The 21,252-nt window shown below is 41.0% G+C and overlaps 2 protein-coding genes across 15 annotated transcripts in view; both read right to left on the bottom strand.

The window, feature by feature from the left end:
• The window catches only part of LOC123975310 (kazrin-like), a 212,987-nt gene extending 204,205 nt beyond the window's left edge, over window positions 1–8,782 (bottom strand). For 3 of the 6 annotated variants that reach the window (XM_046056676.1, XM_046056678.1, XM_046056677.1), the window contains exons 1-2: window positions 8,494–8,782; window positions 5,624–5,779 (exon numbers count right to left, since the gene is read on the bottom strand). In XM_046056676.1, coding sequence (XP_045912632.1) covers window positions 5,624–5,779; window positions 8,494–8,782 — 445 coding nt within the window. Of the gene's footprint in view, window positions 1–5,623; window positions 5,780–5,886; window positions 5,906–6,701; window positions 6,783–8,493 lie in introns of those variants that run through there. The other 3 variants (XM_046056681.1, XM_046056680.1, XM_046056679.1) reach the window with 3 other exon arrangements.
• prdm2a (PR domain containing 2, with ZNF domain a) lies at window positions 8,311–20,945 on the bottom strand. Of its 9 annotated transcripts, none has more exons than XR_006826029.1 (6): window positions 20,473–20,814; window positions 19,279–19,349; window positions 18,743–18,828; window positions 11,705–15,967; window positions 9,270–9,301; window positions 8,311–9,069 (listed from the first exon to the last, which is right to left on the bottom strand). XR_006826029.1 is itself a non-coding variant. In XM_046056658.1 (5 exons), the coding sequence occupies exons 2-4, from the start codon at window positions 19,279–19,281 to the stop codon at window positions 11,737–11,739; spliced, it is 4,320 nt and encodes a 1,439-aa protein (XP_045912614.1). In that variant the 5' UTR covers window positions 19,282–19,349; window positions 20,834–20,939; the 3' UTR covers window positions 9,423–11,427; window positions 11,705–11,736. The 9 variants fall into 9 exon arrangements, 6 of the variants coding, with proteins under 6 accessions (XP_045912614.1, XP_045912613.1, XP_045912618.1 ...); XR_006826030.1 differs by having other exon boundaries at window positions 8,311–8,682; XR_006826031.1 differs by having other exon boundaries at window positions 8,311–8,591.
• Between the last annotated feature and the right edge of the window lie 307 nt (window positions 20,946–21,252).

Raw genomic sequence — 21,252 nt, 5'->3', positions numbered from 1 at the left:
ACATATTCACACCTACCATCTCTCTCCTACATGAAAGGAGCATCACAGTCCATCAGCATTAACACATTGCTATGTCAACCTGGATGACACTAGAAATGATTCAGTACGGATGTTTACCTCACTCTGTGCCACCATGTATTATGTGATTTTTCTAAGGGAAAATATAAAACCTGTGCATTTGAGAAAGCCAGGCAGCATGAATTAGTATGAAATTTCAATTGTGTCTTTTGCACAGTGAGAACGGAGATAAGAGAAATAGAGAGAACTGAAATCTTTCAGAATCACATCTGAATCTGCTGAAATACCAAAAAGTGGTATAAAGAAAATGTATTTCCTACCTGTTTTGGATAAAACTGGGACACACAACTGTTGCCTCACTAAACACTTTAATTTTGCTCACCATTATTGCTTGACTTACATCTCTGTGTCATTATCAGAACACTCTACTTTAAAGACTCTCTGTGATGGCTGCTCTGAATCTGGGTTTAGCATCAAATGCAAAAAGAACAGTGGGAGCACTCATTAATGAAACTCTACATGCAGTCAAGTTAAACTTAATCGGTTCAAGCAAGGTAAATAAAACTTTCATATTTTGCAGACTTTAGGTGGCTGTTAACACTCACTGGCTTGCATGAGCTGGCCCTGACGCCCAAACACCTGGGAGAAAGGGCTGCGGCTGCAGGTGAGCGTCTCCTCCATGGCTGAACTCCTGCGGGAGGGGAAAGGTCCTTTGTCTTCAGAAATAGAAAAGTGCACTGAGGATCAGCCTCCGGGGTATAGGGAAGGTCAGCTGTTGCACTGGAGCAATCCGCTCCTCTTGCTCTATAAACTGTCTGCTAATTTACCTTTGGAGCCACCTCACGACCTCCCCTATGCCTTTCCCATGGCTGTCGTTTGCTTTTTGCAGCTGCCTCCCTGCTGACTGCAGATCAGTCCTGTGTCCCGTTGCCTCAGATGCTGTTAAGAGTTGTTGCTGCTCCTGAGCTGATGGGAGATCTGTGCTGGGTTGCTCTCCGCCTGCTCATTAGTGCACCAGTGTGGCGCTGCTTCAGAAAGAGAGCACAGCAAACACAGCATGAACAAAGCAAGAGAGCGAGAGGGAGAGGGAGAGAGGGAGCGATGAGAAGGAGAAGCCTGCTGCAGAGAGAAGACAGACTCTCTCCCCTGACAGAAGTGAGAATAGAGATGACTGTGTGTGCATGTGTGCAAGTGCGTGTATAGCCAGTTCTAACATAGTACTGTGGCTGCTGCTGCTTGTAGTTTCAGGATAGGGTTTCCTTTTTCTCTTTAATTCCCTCTTTTTAATCCAATCTCCCGCCTCTATGATAGAGTTGACAAGCATATATGTTGGGAAAGGGACCAGATACACAAGCAGATGAGACTGAAAAAATCTGTCCTACACAGAAGACTCTAAAACAAATTTGGGAAGTTCTCAGACTGCTGTTGAATATGCTCTGCTCTCAATGTGGCCTAGAAGCGGCAACGGCATCCATATTAGATGGGAGCTTGGTAAACCCAGAACATAGGGAGTAAAACTGAAATATATTGACGAAATCATTCATGAATTTGTTGAGCAGTTGCAGAGAAAGATAGACTAGGTTTGGTGGACAAGATGTTCAAAAAAATTGTTAATTCAATATAGCACCTTTCAAAGAACAAAGTCACAAAGTGCTTTAGAAGAGTAAGAAAAGAAAAATAGTTGAGAAATAACAATAAAATAAAAGCCGCATCATAAAAACAGTCGGTCAGTAAAACATGATAACAGACCTCAGACAAAGTCCAGCTTGAATAAAAATACTCTTTAACTGTTTTATAACGGCACCTGCAGAGTGCTGAATCCTGAACATGATGGGTAACCAAAGTAACGATGACAGGATGTGTTTGATGTGACTTGTCCTGCAAGACCTGGTCAACAGCCCTGCAGCAGCGTTCTGGATAATTTGTAGAAGGTCCAGAGATGACATGCTGAGGCAGGTGAAAAGGGAGTTGCAGTAGTGTAATAAAGGTGACATGAATGCATGAATGATCATACAACTTCAACCTGCCAGCATGCACCACTGTGGACTGGATTTTGATTTGCTGTACACCTCCACTGTTACTTTTTCTTCTCTTCTCTGTGAACTACTGTTTGTCTTGTCAATGCCTGGCTCCAAACCAAATTTCCCTCACTCCACATCCCTACTTCAGTATTATCTTCCAAATATAGACAGAGAAGACTGATCCTGCATCTCTCTTATCTCTCACTCACACACACAGTCAGGTGTGCAGGTCTTATGCAGCACTTTGCTTGCGCATGCAGGAAAAACAGCACATTTGCGAGTCCCTCTCAAAGCAAAACACGGATTCTGAACACAAAACTCAACCACAGACATGAAAATCTGTTTCAAACTAAAGGGGCCAGTGGATCATTAAAAATGGATCCACATCCTTTATTAATGACCTCATTACCATGTCTGTTCTGCTCCTGCAGCATGCAGAGAGGGAAGAAGAGACTTGTACAAAAGTACTTTATGCCAGTATCCTGTTTGCGTTATTGCTTCCACACAGTGCTGCACGGAGGGGGTGGGTTACCTTTAAAATGCCAGAGACGGCTTCATCTTTCCTTTGAACTCAGTCTCACATAACTTATCAGAGGCAGCACATTGACTGTATTAAGAGATCTGCAAGCCTACAATGACCAAATGTTTGAATATTACTTAACAAGATAACTTTTATTGAGAGTAAGAATCTGGCCAAAACTGTTCTGACTGCACCAAAAAAACAAAACAAAGAAGAAACATACAAGAGAAGAATAATGTGAGAAGAACGCTAACATTCAGTTAAGTGAAGAGTTTATTCAACGTAGTGACATCCTGAAGATTTTACCCTAAAAAATAAGCACGTCAGCCAGAACAAGCAGTGCCAGAGGTGGTGTGACTCAGCTCTCTCACATGTCTTCACCCTGAAACACTGTGTTCCTTGCACACTGTTCACCTGCACATTCAAACTTAATCGTCACCTCCAGATAACACACTGAATCATTCAAACTCTGCTTGTCTTTTTGCCTTTGCACAAACCAGGTACAGGAGAGCCCTCCAACTTACCAAAAAAATACAATTCGTCTCGCACTTTGTTACTGGCGTCAGTTCAGTATTAATACCAATATCAAACTTTCAATAAGGATGATGAAATCAATGACACATACTGTAGATCAAAGGTTTCTCCTCAGACTTCTGGGATGGATGTTTTTGTTTTCGATCATCTCTGATCATGTGTCCTTGTTTCTCATCATTACTTCCTCCGAGAATTCAACACGGCCCTGGGCTAAGATCCTGCGTTGAGCTTACAAATGCAGCATCACAGTTTGAAGTTATTGCTGAGCTTGTGAGCTCAGGGAGATCCTGCACCTCAGGGCTGTGGTTTGTCGCTATAGGTACACCCGCACTGATCCTAAATAAAAATGATCTGCCGCTCAAAGCACCTGAAGGCCTGTGCCTTATTCCCAGAGACTGCAGTTGGACTTTTTTTGAATTCTTAATTACTAAAGAGGACATCAAGTGTGTTAAATGCCTTTTTAATACACATCTTCAATAAACCTAAAGAGATACAGATGACAGCAGATTCTGTTTTTTCAATTACAAAGCATGCTCCTCAATCTGATGTTAAATTTTGTCAAAACATTTTGCTGGAACTTTGAAATTGTCTGAGAGAACAAAGTATCCCCCACATCCAAACCACTTGTGTTGATTTGTCACAAAAGCACCAAAAGCTTCTCAAGAGTGAAAATATATGCTTCACTAGAACAAAGTGAGAACAAACCCACTCACGGCAGGCTGAACCAGCTCGCTACACCTGCTGCTGCTGAGTCGTCTGCATTTTATTACAGTGTGGGCTATAGCCATGACACAAGGGGATGGGGGAATTACAGTCATATGTCAAACAGCTATATGGCACAGCTAGTGTTTCCAATGCATTCTGATAACTGAAGAATGGTGAAAAAATGTCTTTCCCCTAGTTGCCTGTAGCAAATTAAAGATTCTGCCAAAAAACCCAGTTAAACCCATTGCCCACTGTGCTGCATGTTGAACAAAATTTAATTCAAGCAGAGCACTTTTTTAAATATTAATGTTTGATTGGGAGGCCAGTACTTGGACATGGTCTCTACAGACCGTATTAGTTCTTCATTTTTTTAGTTTCACAAAATTGAAATCAACTTCCAAGTTAACTTTAAAAGGGATGAAGTGGTCTACAGAGTATTTGATCACTCGCACCTTGGAGCAATGTTGGTACAAGTGGGCCCTCGTTTTGTTTATTTTCGTGAATGCACACAAGGACACAGGTGACGCCCTACACATTCCTTTCAATGCGCTTGTGGTACTAAAGGCTCTGTACTAAATTAAAAGCACTATAAGCATATGTTAGTAACAGCCATCACAGCTAAGCTACTTTTGCCAATCAGTATTAAGATACTTCCTTCTGTTCAAAGACCAAAATCATAAAAAGATGTCGAGATGCTTTCAAGTGGCTTTGTTGCAGTCCCTCATATCTGCCTAACTGCCTTGAAGCTCCACCTCTTTTCTTATGTCTAATACAAGACAAGATTCAGTACATTTTCTCCAGATTTTACAACTTTAATCTCGGAAATACTGGGGTTTTTTTCTTAAAATGTTACCCCCTTCCCCCACCTTCACAATTTATTTATTTTTTATCTGCAATGCCCATAATAGGCTTGTCGTAGTTGTACTATAATGAAACTTGTATCTTCTTTTTTTCTATCAGAGGAATGTTGGAAATTGCAATTTGGAAAAGGGTCCATCCACCAAGATGTTGTTCAGCAATGGACCATGATTTACAGGGAAACTAACAGGGGCCTTTCTCTCTTTTTTTTTTTGCTATAGCTGCCTGTGAAACGGCTGTACAATGTGTACTTAGAGAAAAAAATTTAAAAAATACATTTAGAAATGCACCACATAAGCAGATGCAAAAGACAAAAATATACTTGCAAATGCGGGAACATCAGTCAAACATGAAAATATTACTACTACTACTACTGTACTGCATTTGTGCTTGCAGGAAATGAACAAGACTTCATAAAAATAAAGGCATATTGTCTTTATTTGACACTGGGGAGGTGACGGGTCAATCAGAATCATTGCTCTCCTCTAATTGTGTCACCGTCAATGGAGAATCGCACATATGAAAATAATGTCACATGCCCTCTCTGGGTTGACCCTGAGCCTACGGAGGGACTGGAACCAGGCCTTATACATCCCAATGGTCATCTGTACCCTGGCTGGTGTCCTGAAGTGAGCCAAGTTATAACGTTACTGCAGGCTGAGCTCAGGATCAGGGTAAGGGGTCAGCAAATAGGATTGGCAGGGGTACCCTCTGTCACCAAGCAGGTGACCATTGAATGCACTTATGATAATACAAGGATACTGTTTTCAGTTGCAATAGGAGGAAACAAAATACAGATTAAAATAGCTGTCTAGGCAAATCTCACAAAAAATGTACAGTCATGTACAGTCAATGTAATGTCATGCACAGACCCAGACCACTTTGCTTCTGTGTTCCTGATGATGTGGGCTGCATCACATATGATCTTCAAAGTGCAGAACAGTAATTTTCTACTATTTAGGCCTACCTGCACATAATGATGTGGAACGACTTCCTGTTGACATAATCTGCTTCACTCTCAGTTGAGGGATATTTCTGCAGAGTATGTGTGCTTCAGGATCAACTGGCTCTTCAAGAAAAGGACACGCCATGTCTGACACTTCCATCAGTCTGCAGGCTTCAGCTCAAGAGGAAGAGAAACTTAGGGTTAGTTAAAGAAAACCTGCCAGCACGCAGGTTAGCTTCACCAAGTAAGTTGCCACATGCAAACGTCTTTAGCTGATGGTTTACCATGTACAATGTGCGCTTCCGTGGGTGCTGCCATTGTTGTGTCATGTCAGACAACTGCTTCTTCATGAAGTCGCGGTAAATGGATTTGTGCCCCGAGTTTATAAGTAGGAACTCCGACTTTGAGTAGCATTCCATTGTACTTTTTCTTAGTCAACTGTCTTGCTTGTTTTTGCTTATTATAATAACGTACAACAGCTACAAATTGTCTAAACGGGTGCCGAGCGTAGTCAATAGTACGAACCACAGCCAGTAGAATAATGTGGGGGCCTCAGGAGGCAAGACTGCTGCTGGAAAGTTGTAGAACTTTCACAGTGTGCACCACCACATTGCTGTGACGACAACAACGAGCCATTCTATTGCACTTTTCCGTGTCGGAGGTCGTTTTTTTCCTTGTTCCGAGTACACTGTTTTGCAGAAATAACTGGTTATGGTCTCTGTACAGGCTCAATGGCACCAAATCATGACAAGGCTTTTGGAAGCTGCCCAAAGTGAGCCGAATTACTGTTCGCCATGAAACTGTTCAACACGTAACCACAAATTGTTGCTTTCACATTTTTAGCACTGGCCAGAATCTCTATTGCTTTCACTGTTGTTTGGTTGGTCCACAAAAATCTATCCACCCTTTGTTGGCCACAGTTTTTGCCCTCAGAGGCTGAAATTTGGCATGGAGGTCAAATGTGTGTTTGAGTGTGTTCATGCTGTTATCTGAAATAAGGCACAGGCAGGGTCGGACACATCTCTAAACCATGGCACTGGCATCGGTAATGTTATTTTTTGATAATAAATGTGTTCACTTAAAAAATGTTGGCATCAACCTTAAGATTGCTTTTCTTTTTCCCTCTGACCTTCCCGCTCCGCTTCTCTGTCTTTTATCCATTTCATTTGTATTTTCGATTTGAACTCGCTCCTTCCGTCTTGATTTCATTTGATTATTTCCCGCCTGACCTCTGACATTAAATGGATGGACGGGTCCACTTGAAGGGGTGGGGGGAGGTGACGATGGTCAATCCCACTTCCTGCACATGCCTTTAAGTGCAGGTAGCCTACTGACAATTTTGGGACCCTGTAACCCCCAATAAGATGGCCGTGGCTGGCAGGTAAACATTTTTTCCCACATTGCTGGTGGAGGCTTTGCAGCCCATCATGCCGTGGTAATGGGAGTGGCCTATCACTAAAAGGCACACAAAGGTGTAACCACGCTATAGCAACCACAGTCTATCTTTAAGGCTGAAATTTCCCATGGACGTCAAGTGTTTGTGAGGTTGTGTGTGAATGTATGGACACCTGTACCTTTATGTACAAGTTACATTGTGTAATGTGTAAATAATTCAGCTTTAGAAGTGTTAGTAGGCATGTTTTTTTTACTTTATGCTAAGCTAGGCTAACCACAGCTCTGCACAAAGATGAAACCGATAACAATCCTCTCATCTCACTATGGACTTAAAGTAGCCTACATTTTCAGATACCAGAGTGATAGCGTGCATATTCTGTGCAGTGTGCTTCATTACTCTATAGTCACAGAGCATCTGTTTTTCCTAAAGATGTATTGATAAAACCCAGAAAGTCATTTAACAACACTTAACCCTGTTTTGAAAAGATTTCCAGGATCCTTACAGGATCATCTGCCAGTTCTATCTGCTGTTAAACTGCAAAAAAATTAATCTTGGGGAGTTAGTTTTGCAGTTCTGTCAGCTAATGACTCATTTACTTTTCTACTGTTCCAAATTTAAACATAGTACAGACATATTTTATAAAGTGTTTTACTTTTTGAATGATGGTTGGTTGAATGAGGGGCATGATTAGTCCTTTTAGAAACAAAATGGTTCTATATGAGATTTCACAGCAGATCAGTGGTTACTGCTTTTCCCTTACAGACAGAAGACCCAGACCAGTTCTCATGTGGCAGATTCTTGCCAGCTTTTATACTCAAGGAAACTTAGTGCCTCTTTATTTTTACCAACAAACTCTGCTTCCCTACTTTGTTTACCCAGTTCTTTGCCACTCTTTCTCTGCTGCTCTTCCACCCGCAGCTAACAGTGCTAATTATACTTTTTCCCTCAAAACTGTGCTCATTATTGTGCACATTAGTTTTCCTATAAATAGCCTACCAACTGGCTCACTGTTGCCAATATGCCCCCCCTCTTTACCAAGGAACTGTCCTGAGTTGGTTGATTGGAGACTTGAGCTGTCTGAAATGTGCTGAAGCACATCACTTCCTTACATTTTTGGGCACTCGCACTCATTACTTGACTTCATTTCTTCTTAATTAAACCCCAGAGTGCAATAACAAAACAATAATTAATGTAACATGAGAGACACAAAGTGGATCTGGGTAAGTAAACACAATCACGCTACTGTATATAACTTGAAGCTTGAACTATTAACTAGTGTTATGACCTGGCTCAAAAGGGAGACACACCATGGTAGAAGTATAACAAAATATGTTTATTTAAACCAAAATTAATCAAATTAAGAGGTATTTCAAACTAACCTAATTAAAGTATGAGAGGTATGTAGTCTATTGTTTCAGTAGTGTCTGTGCAAGATGATGGTTGCATGAATGTATATGTGTGAAGGTGTTGTAGTATGCAATAACAAGATAAATACCACAAAGCAACAGTTGAAACCCAAAGGAAACCAAGCTAAAGGGGAAACCGGGGAGGCTGGCCTGCAGGGATGTCTGATCTGGCCTTGACAGCAGCCTCCTGCAGAATGAGAAACAGAGTTGCAAATACTCTACAGGGCAATCAGCCCAGGTGCCCAGAGTTACTGCAATCAGTCTCAGCTGCTCTTCTCCTGCAAGGGATAGAGAGAAAGGCCACACCCACACATAACCCCACAGGGGGTCACAAGTAGGAAAAGGAAAGTTTTTGCTGATACTGTAATTATGGTTCATTGGATATCACTGCTCAACCAACCTATTTTGTTAATTATCTTGTTTGTTTGTTAACCAAGTAACCTTATGTATCCCTTATACAGAGGGAGTACAATACAAAGTAAAAGGTGTAATTCTTCTGACTTCTGGATTGGCTGTTTTGTCAGTTATTTGCAATGTCCTTTTACCTTTTAATGTAGATACTCAATATGTAGGATAAAAATGGAGGGTGGTGGCTCTGGATACCTTTGCATGGACACTTTTTGGAATCCAGAGTCCAAATGTTGACGCTGGCGATGGGGAGAAAGCTTTAAAAAATTACAGAGCAAAAATATATATAGTTTATAGTGTCACTATAAATGGATTCTTAAAACACAATGTGGGAGTGCAGAAGAGATGCAGTGGTTTTACAAAATCCCCTCCATTGATTCCACTGTTCCAAAGGTAAGGAAAGTGCGCCACCCTCTGGACATTTTTATCACTTTCTAATAAAAAAAAAGGTACATACCGCAATAGGCAGCATGCAAGTCGAGCAACATTCTGTTAACAAGGTAAAACATAATCATAACTTAGATTACAGTATAATTTTCCCACATGCAAACATATGATTTCTACATAAATAATTTGATTGTTAAAGAAAGTTTCACACAAACTTCACATATAACCTTAAGATTTTCCATTTATTTTGAACACTCGCTTGAAAAACCTTTAGTGCAAATCATAGAGGAACTGTTCAGAGATTGATAACATGATTTTAAATTATTAATAAATATACATTACTCAATTTACACTTCCAAATGCTACAAGCAAGTTTCACAGTTAAATAACAGTCTCCCAAACGGTCCTGTACATCCAACACATTACATGAAGGAAATATAACCAGCGAGGTTTGAAAAGGCAAAAATGTAAAATAAAAGACCCATTATTCTCTTTCTCGGTTACAGGCCACTGTCAAGTTTTAGTTTGCCCAAATTAATATAAATTAATTCAATCGTAATGAAATAACTACCCTGTATAGCACTGGATCTTCAAACTAGTAGCTCATAGCAATTTAAACCAAACTGATACAATTCATTACACTCACTCTTTGAGATCAGTGACAACTTGCCACAAACATTTCATGTCACTACAGGGTTTCAGCAAAAAATACCCAGTAATTGATCTTACATTTCCATTTTGTGATTTATACATGTTGGAAATCATTAAACACACTTCACACAATAAACTGTCGACAACTGTTACACAGATAATAAGCAATGATGAAATGCTTGTACGCTACAGATGACAAACCTAACCAGACTGTACTTCTAATATGAAGATTTCTAGTTGCTCAATGGCAAAAAAACAACATTTAAAATAATTTTTCTGAGTACTTGGTGAAATGGGACTAGTGTAAATATCATAGGGTTACAGAAGAAAAGCAGGCAAAGTACTCGAATTGGCTCTGCCAATGCTGTTTAGAATTGAACTCTTATTACTGTAAAAGTGTCAATGATGCTATACAGAATATTACACAGTATTTCTGTTTGGGATTGCAGTGCCAATACATTGAACTGCAGTGTTTCCCACAACTTAAGAATTCATGTGTGGTGGACTATAAATTGTAAATCGAACGTGTGTGATTAGGCTGCACAGGGAAGCCCTTCTTCAAAATGTGATAGCACATCAATGCAGTGTGAGTAATCTGCACTTTCAATTGCAGTTTCACACAGAGACAAATTATTTATTTGGGTGGGCCGCCAAAATAAATTCCACATGGGGAGGAAAATCAAACTATATTTATTCTTCATCACCTTTATGCCATATTTAGTCATATGATGTACATCTGATGGCACATAGAGCATTATTCTTAAAACTGTCATACAAATACATAGCAACTGGGCCACCCAACCAGATTATGTACCATTGGATTTGCAAAGGCTGTAGCATTAAATCTACCAATGCTGCAATCACACCAATAATAGTAATCAACAGGGTTGATAACAAGAATTTGATAGGTAGCTAGTGGGCAGCCAACGTTACACTGTACTTGTAGAGTGCATTACTTTTGTATGATTCTGTAGACTTACGTTTAGAAGCAATCTTGATGTGTTTTCCATATATTTACGCTGGTTACAGTCAATCCGATCAACATCAGATTCAATGTTTAAGGCCTAATTGCATTAACATGATCCATCTTAAATTGATGTAGCGGTCGTACAAGCTCACAGCATGCAGTAAATTTAAACCAAAAGGCCACAGGCAACAGATAAGGAAAAGTGCAAATGCATGCTGAAAATGATTGCCACCTGCCATCTTCTATAAATAACCCACCAAGCAGGAAATGAGAGCAGTCTTCCAGCTCAAATCCTCCCACTTCCTTTCCAATTTGTGACATGTAGCAGTCAGATTAACTTCAAAGTGCTAATCCAAGACGTTGACAGAAAGTTTACAAAATGAAGGAGAAATTTACAAAACTCCAAGCTACTACAAAAGCATTCAAATACTCAGTTAAACACATCCTCTCACTGCAGTATTCTTAGTTGTCAGTTTTATCTGTCCTCAACTCAGTCATTTATTTTACAGTATGATGCAATCTATCGAGTCCATGGGGTGTGATTAGCAGTTATCGCCCTTTAATATCACTATGACACCAGTGTGTACAAGGGGTTCCACACAGCAGGGTCCTGAAAAACAACAAAACAAAACGTATATTGAGAAATAATAATGTCTTTATACATAACATTATGTATAAAGACATTATTGGCCATCTGCCCAAGATTTAAATTGCATGATTATACTATGGGTTATTTTAAGAGGCATGATTATTGTAGAAGCTATAGTGTGTTGTTTAACCTGTATTACTTGTTTATACTCTGGTACCCGTCTTACCTGAACAAATGAGGAAATAAGTGTGTATGTTTGCAATGACATCACAATCTGTAAATAATGTGCTTTTGCTACCTGACAATCCCCGGTGGGCTGTCGAGTAGTCCTCAAGCTGTGGGACTCTGCTCAGAGCTGCTGATAATGGCTCCGCTTGCTTCATCTCGGCTGTGGGAAGGAGGCAGCTCATCCTTCTGTGACGCAGTCTGTTGCGGTTTCATTATGGTGATTTTAATGGGGATTCCTTTGACACTATGCTGCACTCTGCCATACTGACGCATGGAGGGGTTGAAAGGGCGAACAATGGGAAGTTCATTCAGAGTGGGTGTCTCTTGTTTTGGCTGCATACTCTCTTTTATGATTATTTTACTTCTTTTGTTGGAAAAGACAGTTTGCACTGGCAGGATGGCGGGCCTCTTAGCAGTGCCAGACGTTTGGAGTCGTGTTTTATGCTGGGGTGAGGCTTGTTTCTCTTCAACACCTCTATGTAGGTGTCTGACATTTTCTTTTGTCACAGAGATTCCTCCTTCCTTCCTTTTCTTTACCTCTTTAGGTTTCTTGGGGCAGACAGCCATGTGTTTGGTTCTGCTGCGACGCATTGTGAACTCCCTGCTACAGTGTGGGCAGACAAAAATCTCCTGCTGCTCATCTACCTGTGCAGGTGACATTTTATTTGATGACGAGACCGACTTGTTCCTCTGTGGCATGACCCTTTGGACTAACTTTTTCTTCCTTTTTTTCAGTACCTTGAACTTTACCTTTACTGGTGATTCTTGGTTAGGTTTGGACCTGTTTGACTGGCTCGGTCTGTTCGAAGCATTTAGTCCATTAGTAGGATTTGTGGTAGACAGAACTCCGTGTTGAGTTTTTGCAAAGTGGCGTAGTGGGATGGGATTCTTTTTGGGTGTGTACCGCCTTTTATCACTGGCGTTTGCACAAGCCAGGATATGCTTATGTAGCTCTGGCATGTTATCAAAGCTTTTTCCACACTTAGTGCAGCGAATAGCTGTGCTAAAGGTTTGTGGGATGTTGTGGGTGGTGAAGTTTGTGGCTGAAGCCACTGAGGCAGCGGGTGATCTGTTATGGTAAGGAAATGGAGGGGGCTTAAAGCTGGGATAATGTTGGTTAATGCCAAGACGAACATCGGGCCCTTTGATTTTGCCTCCATCTGAAGCCATGAGTTTTATTGTAGTAAACAGCTCTTCAGCAGTCACATCTACTTCACAGTCTTCCTTTTTCAACTGCTTGTTGGATTCCTCTGGAGCGTCGGGCACTGAAGGCTCCGTGTTGACTTTTGTTGAGTTGTTGTAGTTCTGACGTCTTAGTTTTCCCTTTTCTTCTTCTGTGTATGTACACTGCTGCCCGGGGTGTAATTCTTCCTGATGCTGTTTCAGATTGCAAAGGTATGCAAATTCCTTTGTGCATGAACTGCAAACGTAAGTCTTGCCGACACCGTGGAGGCTTGATCGATGGTCAAGCAAAGTGGAGGGTTTGCCGAAGAGCAGCACGCAGAACTCACATTTGTAGGGCCATTCATCGGCATGGTCACCTACATGGCGGCCTAGTTCTTTCATGGAATGGAAGAGCTTATCACACACATTGCAGATGAAATTCTTTGTGAAAGTCTGCTGTTGTGCGTCACTTGGTGTGTTGTTTGAAGATTCGTCCTCTTCAGCTTTCTCAGAATAGCTTTTAGATGGGATTTCGGGTATGGAAATGGTGACGTCATCAGCTTCCTCCTCTTTTGTTGTTGGTGGCTCTGCATTAACAACAGGCTCTGGGTTAGGACTTGCCTCACCCACAGTAGGACAATCAGATATCACTGAGGTGGTAGTGGACAGAGTTACTGATTCTGCGATGGAGGACACAAGAATAGTGGGGTCTACAGTTGGAGGGTTGGGTACTGATACAATCTGCTGCTGTTCTATGTGATTAACAACCATCTGTGATGGTGCTGGAGGCTCAGCTGTGTTTTCTTGTAAGGTAATTGCAGCAGGGACTATCCTCCCCGGGGCTTCAAGAGCTATTGTGCACTCAATCAACACGGTGTTGCTGGTGATGTTGTAAGAATTGATGAGGGAATCATTTAAAGTTACATTGGGTGTGAATGGCACTTCAGACACAGGAGTGGACTCAACTAGAGGTGGATTGAGAGCAATTTGATCAGTGAGAAACACGTGGCCGGGAAGATTTAGAGTCGGGTCAAGGGGCTGGGAGAGAGTGACAAGATTTGCAGAATTTGTAGTGGCAAATGCAGCAGTGAAATCACACTCTGAAGAATTTAATGCATTTTCTGTGCAGATTACCAAGGGCTCGGGAGATATATTAGGGGCTAATACCTGGATTGGTTGGCTCGAAGGGTTAGAAATAGGTGGTGGTGGTGCTAAAACTGTGATTAATGAAGGAGCAGTAGAAAGCATGGTGTGTGAGGCTGGGGAAGTAAATGCGATAGTGCAAGGGGAAGCTGTCTGCAAGGCAATAGGGGTAAGGGAGGAGGATGATGGAGTCAGAGAATTTGGGGGTAGGGTAAGTCCATAAACAAGTCCTTCTGCAACAGGCTCCACTGGGGTCATCATATCTGGACCTGTAACTATGGTGAAGTCTGTGACTAAAGGAGCCTCAAGGTTCCCGAGGCTCACATTTGGCTCTGCAATATTCATTAAGGCTTTCTCCATCATGCATGCATTTGATTTTCCTTCTTTCAAAGCTTCCTGTGAAACTAATTTTAATGTCAGTTCAGAGTCACCTGGGGACTTTTTTTGCAAACTCAAATCCAGCACGGCATCAGATAAAGCTATATCTTCATTTCTTTTGACTGTATTGGAGAGATCCAACGGTTGCTGGTTACAAGAATTACCACCAGTCAAGGGGGGCCAGCTCTCTGCCAAGATGGGTTTCGCTGCTGGATCCTCTACAGGTTGAGTCGTGTCGTCCTTTTCATTGGCTGTTTGGTGCACAGGTGAAGCGTTAAATTGAGTCTCCATCTGTCCTGTACTGACAGCATCACAATCTGCCATATCTAACATTGGCGATTCCTCATTAGATGTTGGGTTTTGCTGTGGCGAGCTCGGTGGAGATCCGGTCCTTCTTTTAAACCTCCCGGTTCCAGCAGGCAGGACAGAGAGAGAGACGGGTGAACAAGGCTTCTGGCCATCTGTGATGAGGGCAAGTGTAGGTTTGAGGCCGTCTTGCTTCTCCAGGAGCTGCTTCAACTTAGGTGACAGAAACACTGTTCTTTCCTTCTGCACAACGGTAGACTCTGTATTCTGAGGGAGTAGATTCTCTATTAAAGAAGATACAAGTGATGATGAGGCTGAAGACACAACCACCTCAGACTCCAGTTCAGTTTTGATTTGTGGTAAAAGAGGTGGTGTTGCAGTTCTTCTTTTTGCCAATGGTTCCTTACCTGTAACTGACTCTGTATTTAATGCCTGGCTGATCTGGGCGGGGTCTAGAATCAGCGCATCCAGTCTAACTAAAGACCCAGAATGGATTTCAGCGGCTTCACAGCTACTGACTGTACTTGTTGACACTATCTTTCCATCCATGTAAAAGCTGAGATTCTCTGAGATATTGCTAGAGACATCTAGCATGTATTGTTCTGTGTGTTCCCCTTCATTCTCCAGAACAGCTGCAGGTGCTGAACCCTCACCAAGCTCCGTTTCGTGTTGAGATGCGTCACTGAATATTGCCTGAAGATTTTCCTCCTGGGGAAGCTGGGTTGCTTCTGCACTTGTGAGTTGCAGGTGCTGCTCGTGGATCCTGCGCTCATGCCGGTGCTTGTTGGTATGTGTAGTAAATGTCTTTTCACAGTACTTGCAAGCATGATGGCCGTCTAATACTCCCTGTTTGTCTGGCTGAACAGTGTGGTCTCCAGCCGACAAAGTGGAAGTATTAGAGCTAGTGGGGGAAGAAGTTTGAAGCTGCATGACTGAGTCCTCTGAATCCAGAGGCTTCATCTTCTCATGCTGCAAATGCCCCAGATTTGAACCAAAAGACATGTCGCTCTCATTGCTTTTGTGGGTGTGTGCCTCACTGATCCCTAAATCATGGATGTGCATGTGTCGTTCTAAGCCTTGTTTGCTGGTAAAATGTCGTTCACAGTGCTGGCAGGGAAAAGATTTCCAGTCTCTCTCAGTATCCTGATTGGGGTGTTCATGAAGATCTGGGAACAGTGAATTCATCAGGTCTGGTTCCATATTAGTTTCCTCTTGAGAAATGTCCTCATCCTCCCCCTCCTCCATATCCTCATTGTCTCCACGTTCAGAGATGTACAGGTGGGGAGAGTCCTCCATCTTCTCTGGACGTTGTATCCAGTTCTCTGAAGGACGCCTATCACACCTATCGAATAGATAAAGAAGATATTGTCATTTAGCAAGCTGACACACACAAGTGCCATTTAAGGGCAGCATCAAATGAACTTAAACATCCATTATAAACACTTGTGCAGTCTAATCATTCACACTATACTCCAAATCCATACACCAAACATTTATGCTTTCTCAAAGTATGTAAAACAGCATAAATTCTTTCATTAACAGGCACAGCCAAGTTTATTATTGCCAGTAATAGCAGTAGTAGTCAATACTGTATTTATTTATTAATGCCAGAGAGCAAATTGCCACTACCTAGTGTAACTCTCAGACATCCAGAATTGTATTAGAATAGGTGTTCATGATATTGCCTACATCAAATACAGTATTGTGCAAAGGTTGTAGGCAGGTGTGGAAAAATGCTGCAGAGAATGCTTTCAAAAATACACGTTAATATATTATACTTATCAAATAACAAAATACAAAGTGAATGACAAAATAAAAACCTAAATCAAATCAATATTTGGTGTGACCACCCTTTGTCTTCAAAACAGAATAAATTCTTCTAGGTACACTTAGTCTTTGAAGAAAGGCTGGTAGGTTGGAAAATCTTGGGAGAACTAATCCACAGTTCTTCTGTGGATTAAGGCAGCCCCAGTTGCTTCTCTCTCTTCATGTAATCCCAGACAGAATTGATATCGAAATCAGGGCTCTGTGGGGGCCGCACCATCACTTCCAGGACTCCTTGTTCATCTTTACACTGAAGATAATGTCTTTCACTGTATGTATCTACAGTGGTGTGAAAAAGTGTTTGCCCCCTTCACGATTTCTTTTTTTTTTTTGCATGTTTGTCACACTGAAATGTTTCAGATTTTCCAACAAATTAAAATATTAGACAATGATAACACAAGTAAACACAAAATGCAGTTTTTAAATGAAGGTTTTTATTATTAAGGGGGGAAAACATGGCCCTATGTGAAAAGGTGATTGCCCCTTGTTAACTGTGGTTTATCACATTTTTGGAAAGCTGAGTTCAATTCCTCTAGCCACACCCAGGCCTGATTACTGCCACACCTGTTCTTAATCAAGAAATCACTTAAATAGGAACTGCCTGACAAAGTGAAGTAAACCAAAAGATCCTTAAAAGCTAGATATCATGCTGTGATCCAAAGAAATTCAGCAACAAATGAGAGAGTAATTGAGATTTATCAGGCAGGAAAAGGTTATTAAGCCATTTCTAAAAGCTTTGGGACTCCAGTGAACCACTGTAAGAGCCATTATACACAAATGGCGAAAACACAGAACAGTGGTGAATCATCCCAGGAGTGGCCGGCCGACCAAAATTACCCCAAAAATTACCCTGGGCAAAAATGGCCTGCATGGCCTGCATGGCAAAGTTCCAAGACAAAAACCACTGTTGAGCAAAAAAAGAACATAAAGGCTTGTCTCAGTTTTGCCAGAACTCATCTTGATGATCCTGAAGACTTTTGGGAAAATATTCTGGACTGACAAGACAAAAGTTGAACTTTTTGGAAGGTGTGTGTCCCATTACATCTGGTGTAAAAGTAACAGCATTTCAGAAAAGGAACATCATACCAACAGTAAAATAGTGGTGGTAGTGTGATGGTCTGGGGCTGTTTTGCTGCTTCAGGACCTGGAAGACTTGCTGTGGTAAATGGAACCATGAATTCAGCTGTCTACCAAAAAATCCTGAAGGAGAATATCCGGCCATCTGTTCATGACCTCAAGCTGAAGCGCACTTGGGTTCTGCAACAGGACAATGATCAAAACACACCAGCAAGTCCAACTCTGAATGGCTTAAGAAAAACAAAATGAAGACTTTGGAGTGGCCTAGTCAAAGTCCTGACCTGAATCCTTTTGAGATGTTGTGGCATTACCTTAAAAAAGCAGTTAAGGCTCAAAAACTCTCCAATGTGGCTGAATTACAATAATTCTGCAAAGATTAGTGGCCAAAATTCCTTCACAGCGCTGTAAAACACTCATTGCCAGTTATCGCAAAACGCTTGATTGCAGTTGTTGCTGCTAAGGGTGGCCCAACCAGGTATTAGGTTTAGGGGGCAATCACTTTTTCACACAGGGCAATGTAGGTTTGGATTTTTTTCCCATAATAAAAAAAAACGCATTTTGTGTTTACTTGTTGTTATCTTTGTCTAATATAATTCAATTTGTTTGATCTGAAACATTTCAGTGTGACAAACACTCAAGAAAAAAAAGTAAGGAATCAGGAAGGGGCAAACACTTTTTCACACCACTGTATGTATGCCTCCCTGATGGTTTTGCATGAAGAATAAGTATCTGCTTGCACAGCAGAGAAATGCAGCACCAAACTTGCAAGAAACCTCCACCATGCTTCATTGTTGCTTGCAGACACTCGTTCTCATACTACTCTCCAGCCATTCAGTGAACAAACTGCCTTCAAAGATATACTTCAAATTTTGACACATCTGTCCAGAGCACCTGCTGCCATTTTTCTGCATGTACTGGACATGTGTTTCTATGCATAGTTGAGTTGCTTGGCCTTGTTTTCAGGTCACAGATGTCTTTCATCTGCTGCAACAAGTTTCCTGGGCCGACCACTGTGTCTACGGTCCTCAGTGTTGCCAGTTTTTTGTGCTTCTTCAAAAGAGCTTGGACCGCACATGTGGAACCCCATGTCTGGCTTTAATATTTGTGCCTGGGAGAGACATTGCTGATGCAGAATAACTACCTTCTGTCTTGTTTCTGTGCTCATTCTTCCCGTGGTGTATGACTTCTGAGACTAAACTGTCTTCAGCAACCTCACCTTGTTACCTGAGTTTGGCTGTTCGTCGCCCAGTTATCTTCCTCCTGCACAGCCGTTTCTGTTGCAGTTAATGCTTGTGCTTCAACCTACATATTGAATTCATGATCATTAGCACCTGTTTGGTATAATTATTTAATCAACACCAAGCAATATGCCTACAAAATCCCTGACTTTATGCAAGTGTACCTAGAAAAACCTGATACAGTTTGAAGACAATAGGTAGTCACAACATACATGACTTGATTTAGATTTTTCTTTTGTTCACTTACTTTGCATTTTGCTAAATGATAAATATATAAATTATGTCTGTCTTTAAAGAATATACAGAATACAATTGACTTTTTTCCCCCCTTAAAAAAATACTAAAACTGATTAATCGCTTATAAAATTAGTCACCGATTAATTCAATAGATGACAACCAATCGATTAATCGTAGCAACTCTACTCTAGAGTAGGCCATTTCTCATCTATAATATGTTATGATCAACATAAATTCAACCATGAAGACCTTCCAAGAAAAAAACTGAACATCTTACCATTTTTATGGTCAGTGCAGAGTAGAAGGCATGTTCTGTTGGACAGATGAACACACAGGTTTTTGTTTCCGCTGGAAGAAAAAAAAAAAACACAGCAAAGCACACATTTATTTATATATATAAAAAATGAAAAGTGTTCCATAATGTAGCATGACACTTGCACTCAAACTACTGAATGATAAGAAGCACAAACTGATCAGAGTGAACAGCTGTGGTGTGGGAGTAGTTGAGCAAAATGTTCCTTTATCTCTTCGGCCATTTGGCTGCTGAATAAGCCTTGGGTCCTGTGTTGTCTTATGCTAATGTCCCTAAGCATATCAAGGTTACATTATGAACCAACAAACACAACATAAGCTAATGAGCCGACACTTTTTAAACACTGTTAATTCAATGCTGTATATGGTCTTTCCTTTTAAATCATGAGTTGCCTACAGTGCGTCCAGTTCCAAAATACAACTAATCTGTCCCCATGATTACCTCATTTACCATGCTATGGTTGCCTTACACCACCTGGTACAATGATTACAGGCATTCACACTCTGCAACAGCCACATACACCTCGATTTTTTGATAGCTACATTACAGTTATTATGGGAAACTTTTAAAAACAGGCAGTTTAGTGCATTTTGACATTCATCTACTGCTTGGTAGGACAAAATGGCAGGCTCATCTTGTGTGTGCCACATTTGTCGTGCTCTTCCACCTGCCCCTCACGACCGCAGGAGCACTTGTGACATCAAAATCTGTTTACTTCTTCAATTATCCTTATTTTTTAAGTTTGCTCGTTACGCATAAATAATTTTTATTAATAATATTTTATTCATCCTGCATAATTATTCCATTACTAACAGTGTTCCGACTCTTGTAGACAATGTAAACAAAGCCCTTGGTTTATGTTCCTACAAGTTATACTTCAATTAGTATAAGACAATCCTGCAGTAAGTTCCTGTTGCACAAATACAACTTAATCAGTCACGATGTCATATTAGCTGAACACCGTTCAAGGGCCTACATACTGAATTATTTGAGCCGGTTTCCTAAGATTTAACTTCTGTTTCCATCCACCTGCGCTCCAAAAGACGTATTTGACACTTAGCATGTATAAAATAGATTTTTAACATAAGTACTTTTCTATTTAATATTATCATTACAAGTCGGATTAGCTATGGGTGCGTTCACGCGCATCTGCTTCACCTGGTTTGATGACGCTCTCCAGTCCATGCACCATTGCTAGCTGGTCACACATCACGTCGTCATATTACTGTTTTCCTACAGAAGCTCGTACACTGAAAGGTCAACTGGCTTCTCTAAAATAGACCTACCACTCTCCTCCAGATACAAGAAAGCCGCTTGTAAATAAAATCCCTGTCCAGAGACAAGACTTAAGTTACCAAGTGAAAGAAATCAGCTGTTATCGCCATTAAAGCATTAACATTATACAGCTAGCTGCAATGCTAGCTCGCGAGCCCTGGCTACATTTAGGGAAAACAAATGTTCGACACGAGCGTTACACTGACTTTTACACAAAAAGGCAAGTTACAGTTTCTATACATACGTCTGTTCGCAGCCAAACAAACTGATGGGTTTGAAATATTCCTCTTGTGCAGCTTGTGGACAGTTTTTTTCTTCCCTAATGTGCAAACAAGCTTCTGGCGTTCTGATTGGTCAGATGATGTGGCCGTCAAATATGGACCAATCGGCAACAGGTTTGTTAAGGTGTTGGAAGGAAAAAAAAAACATCCTAGCACAAGGCAGCTGTCAGCTCAGACTAAAATGAGAACATTAGCACATCTTGATCAGTATTTAGACATTGTTACACTAAAATGTACAGAACTAATACTAACACTAATATAAGATGTCGCAGATATTCATCTATATTACAAATACCCATGCTGTTTTAAGCTAGTTTTATGCATAATGAATTTTATGTTCATCTAAAATAGAATTAAAACTCCGAATTGACACTAACACTGA

This window comes from Micropterus dolomieu, linkage group LG08 (genome assembly GCF_021292245.1).
Source record: "Micropterus dolomieu isolate WLL.071019.BEF.003 ecotype Adirondacks linkage group LG08, ASM2129224v1, whole genome shotgun sequence".
NCBI classification, from domain to species: Eukaryota; Metazoa; Chordata; class Actinopteri; order Centrarchiformes; family Centrarchidae; genus Micropterus; species Micropterus dolomieu.
Note: the sequence above shows the minus strand (reverse complement) of the source record. Positions and strands in the feature narration are given on the sequence as shown.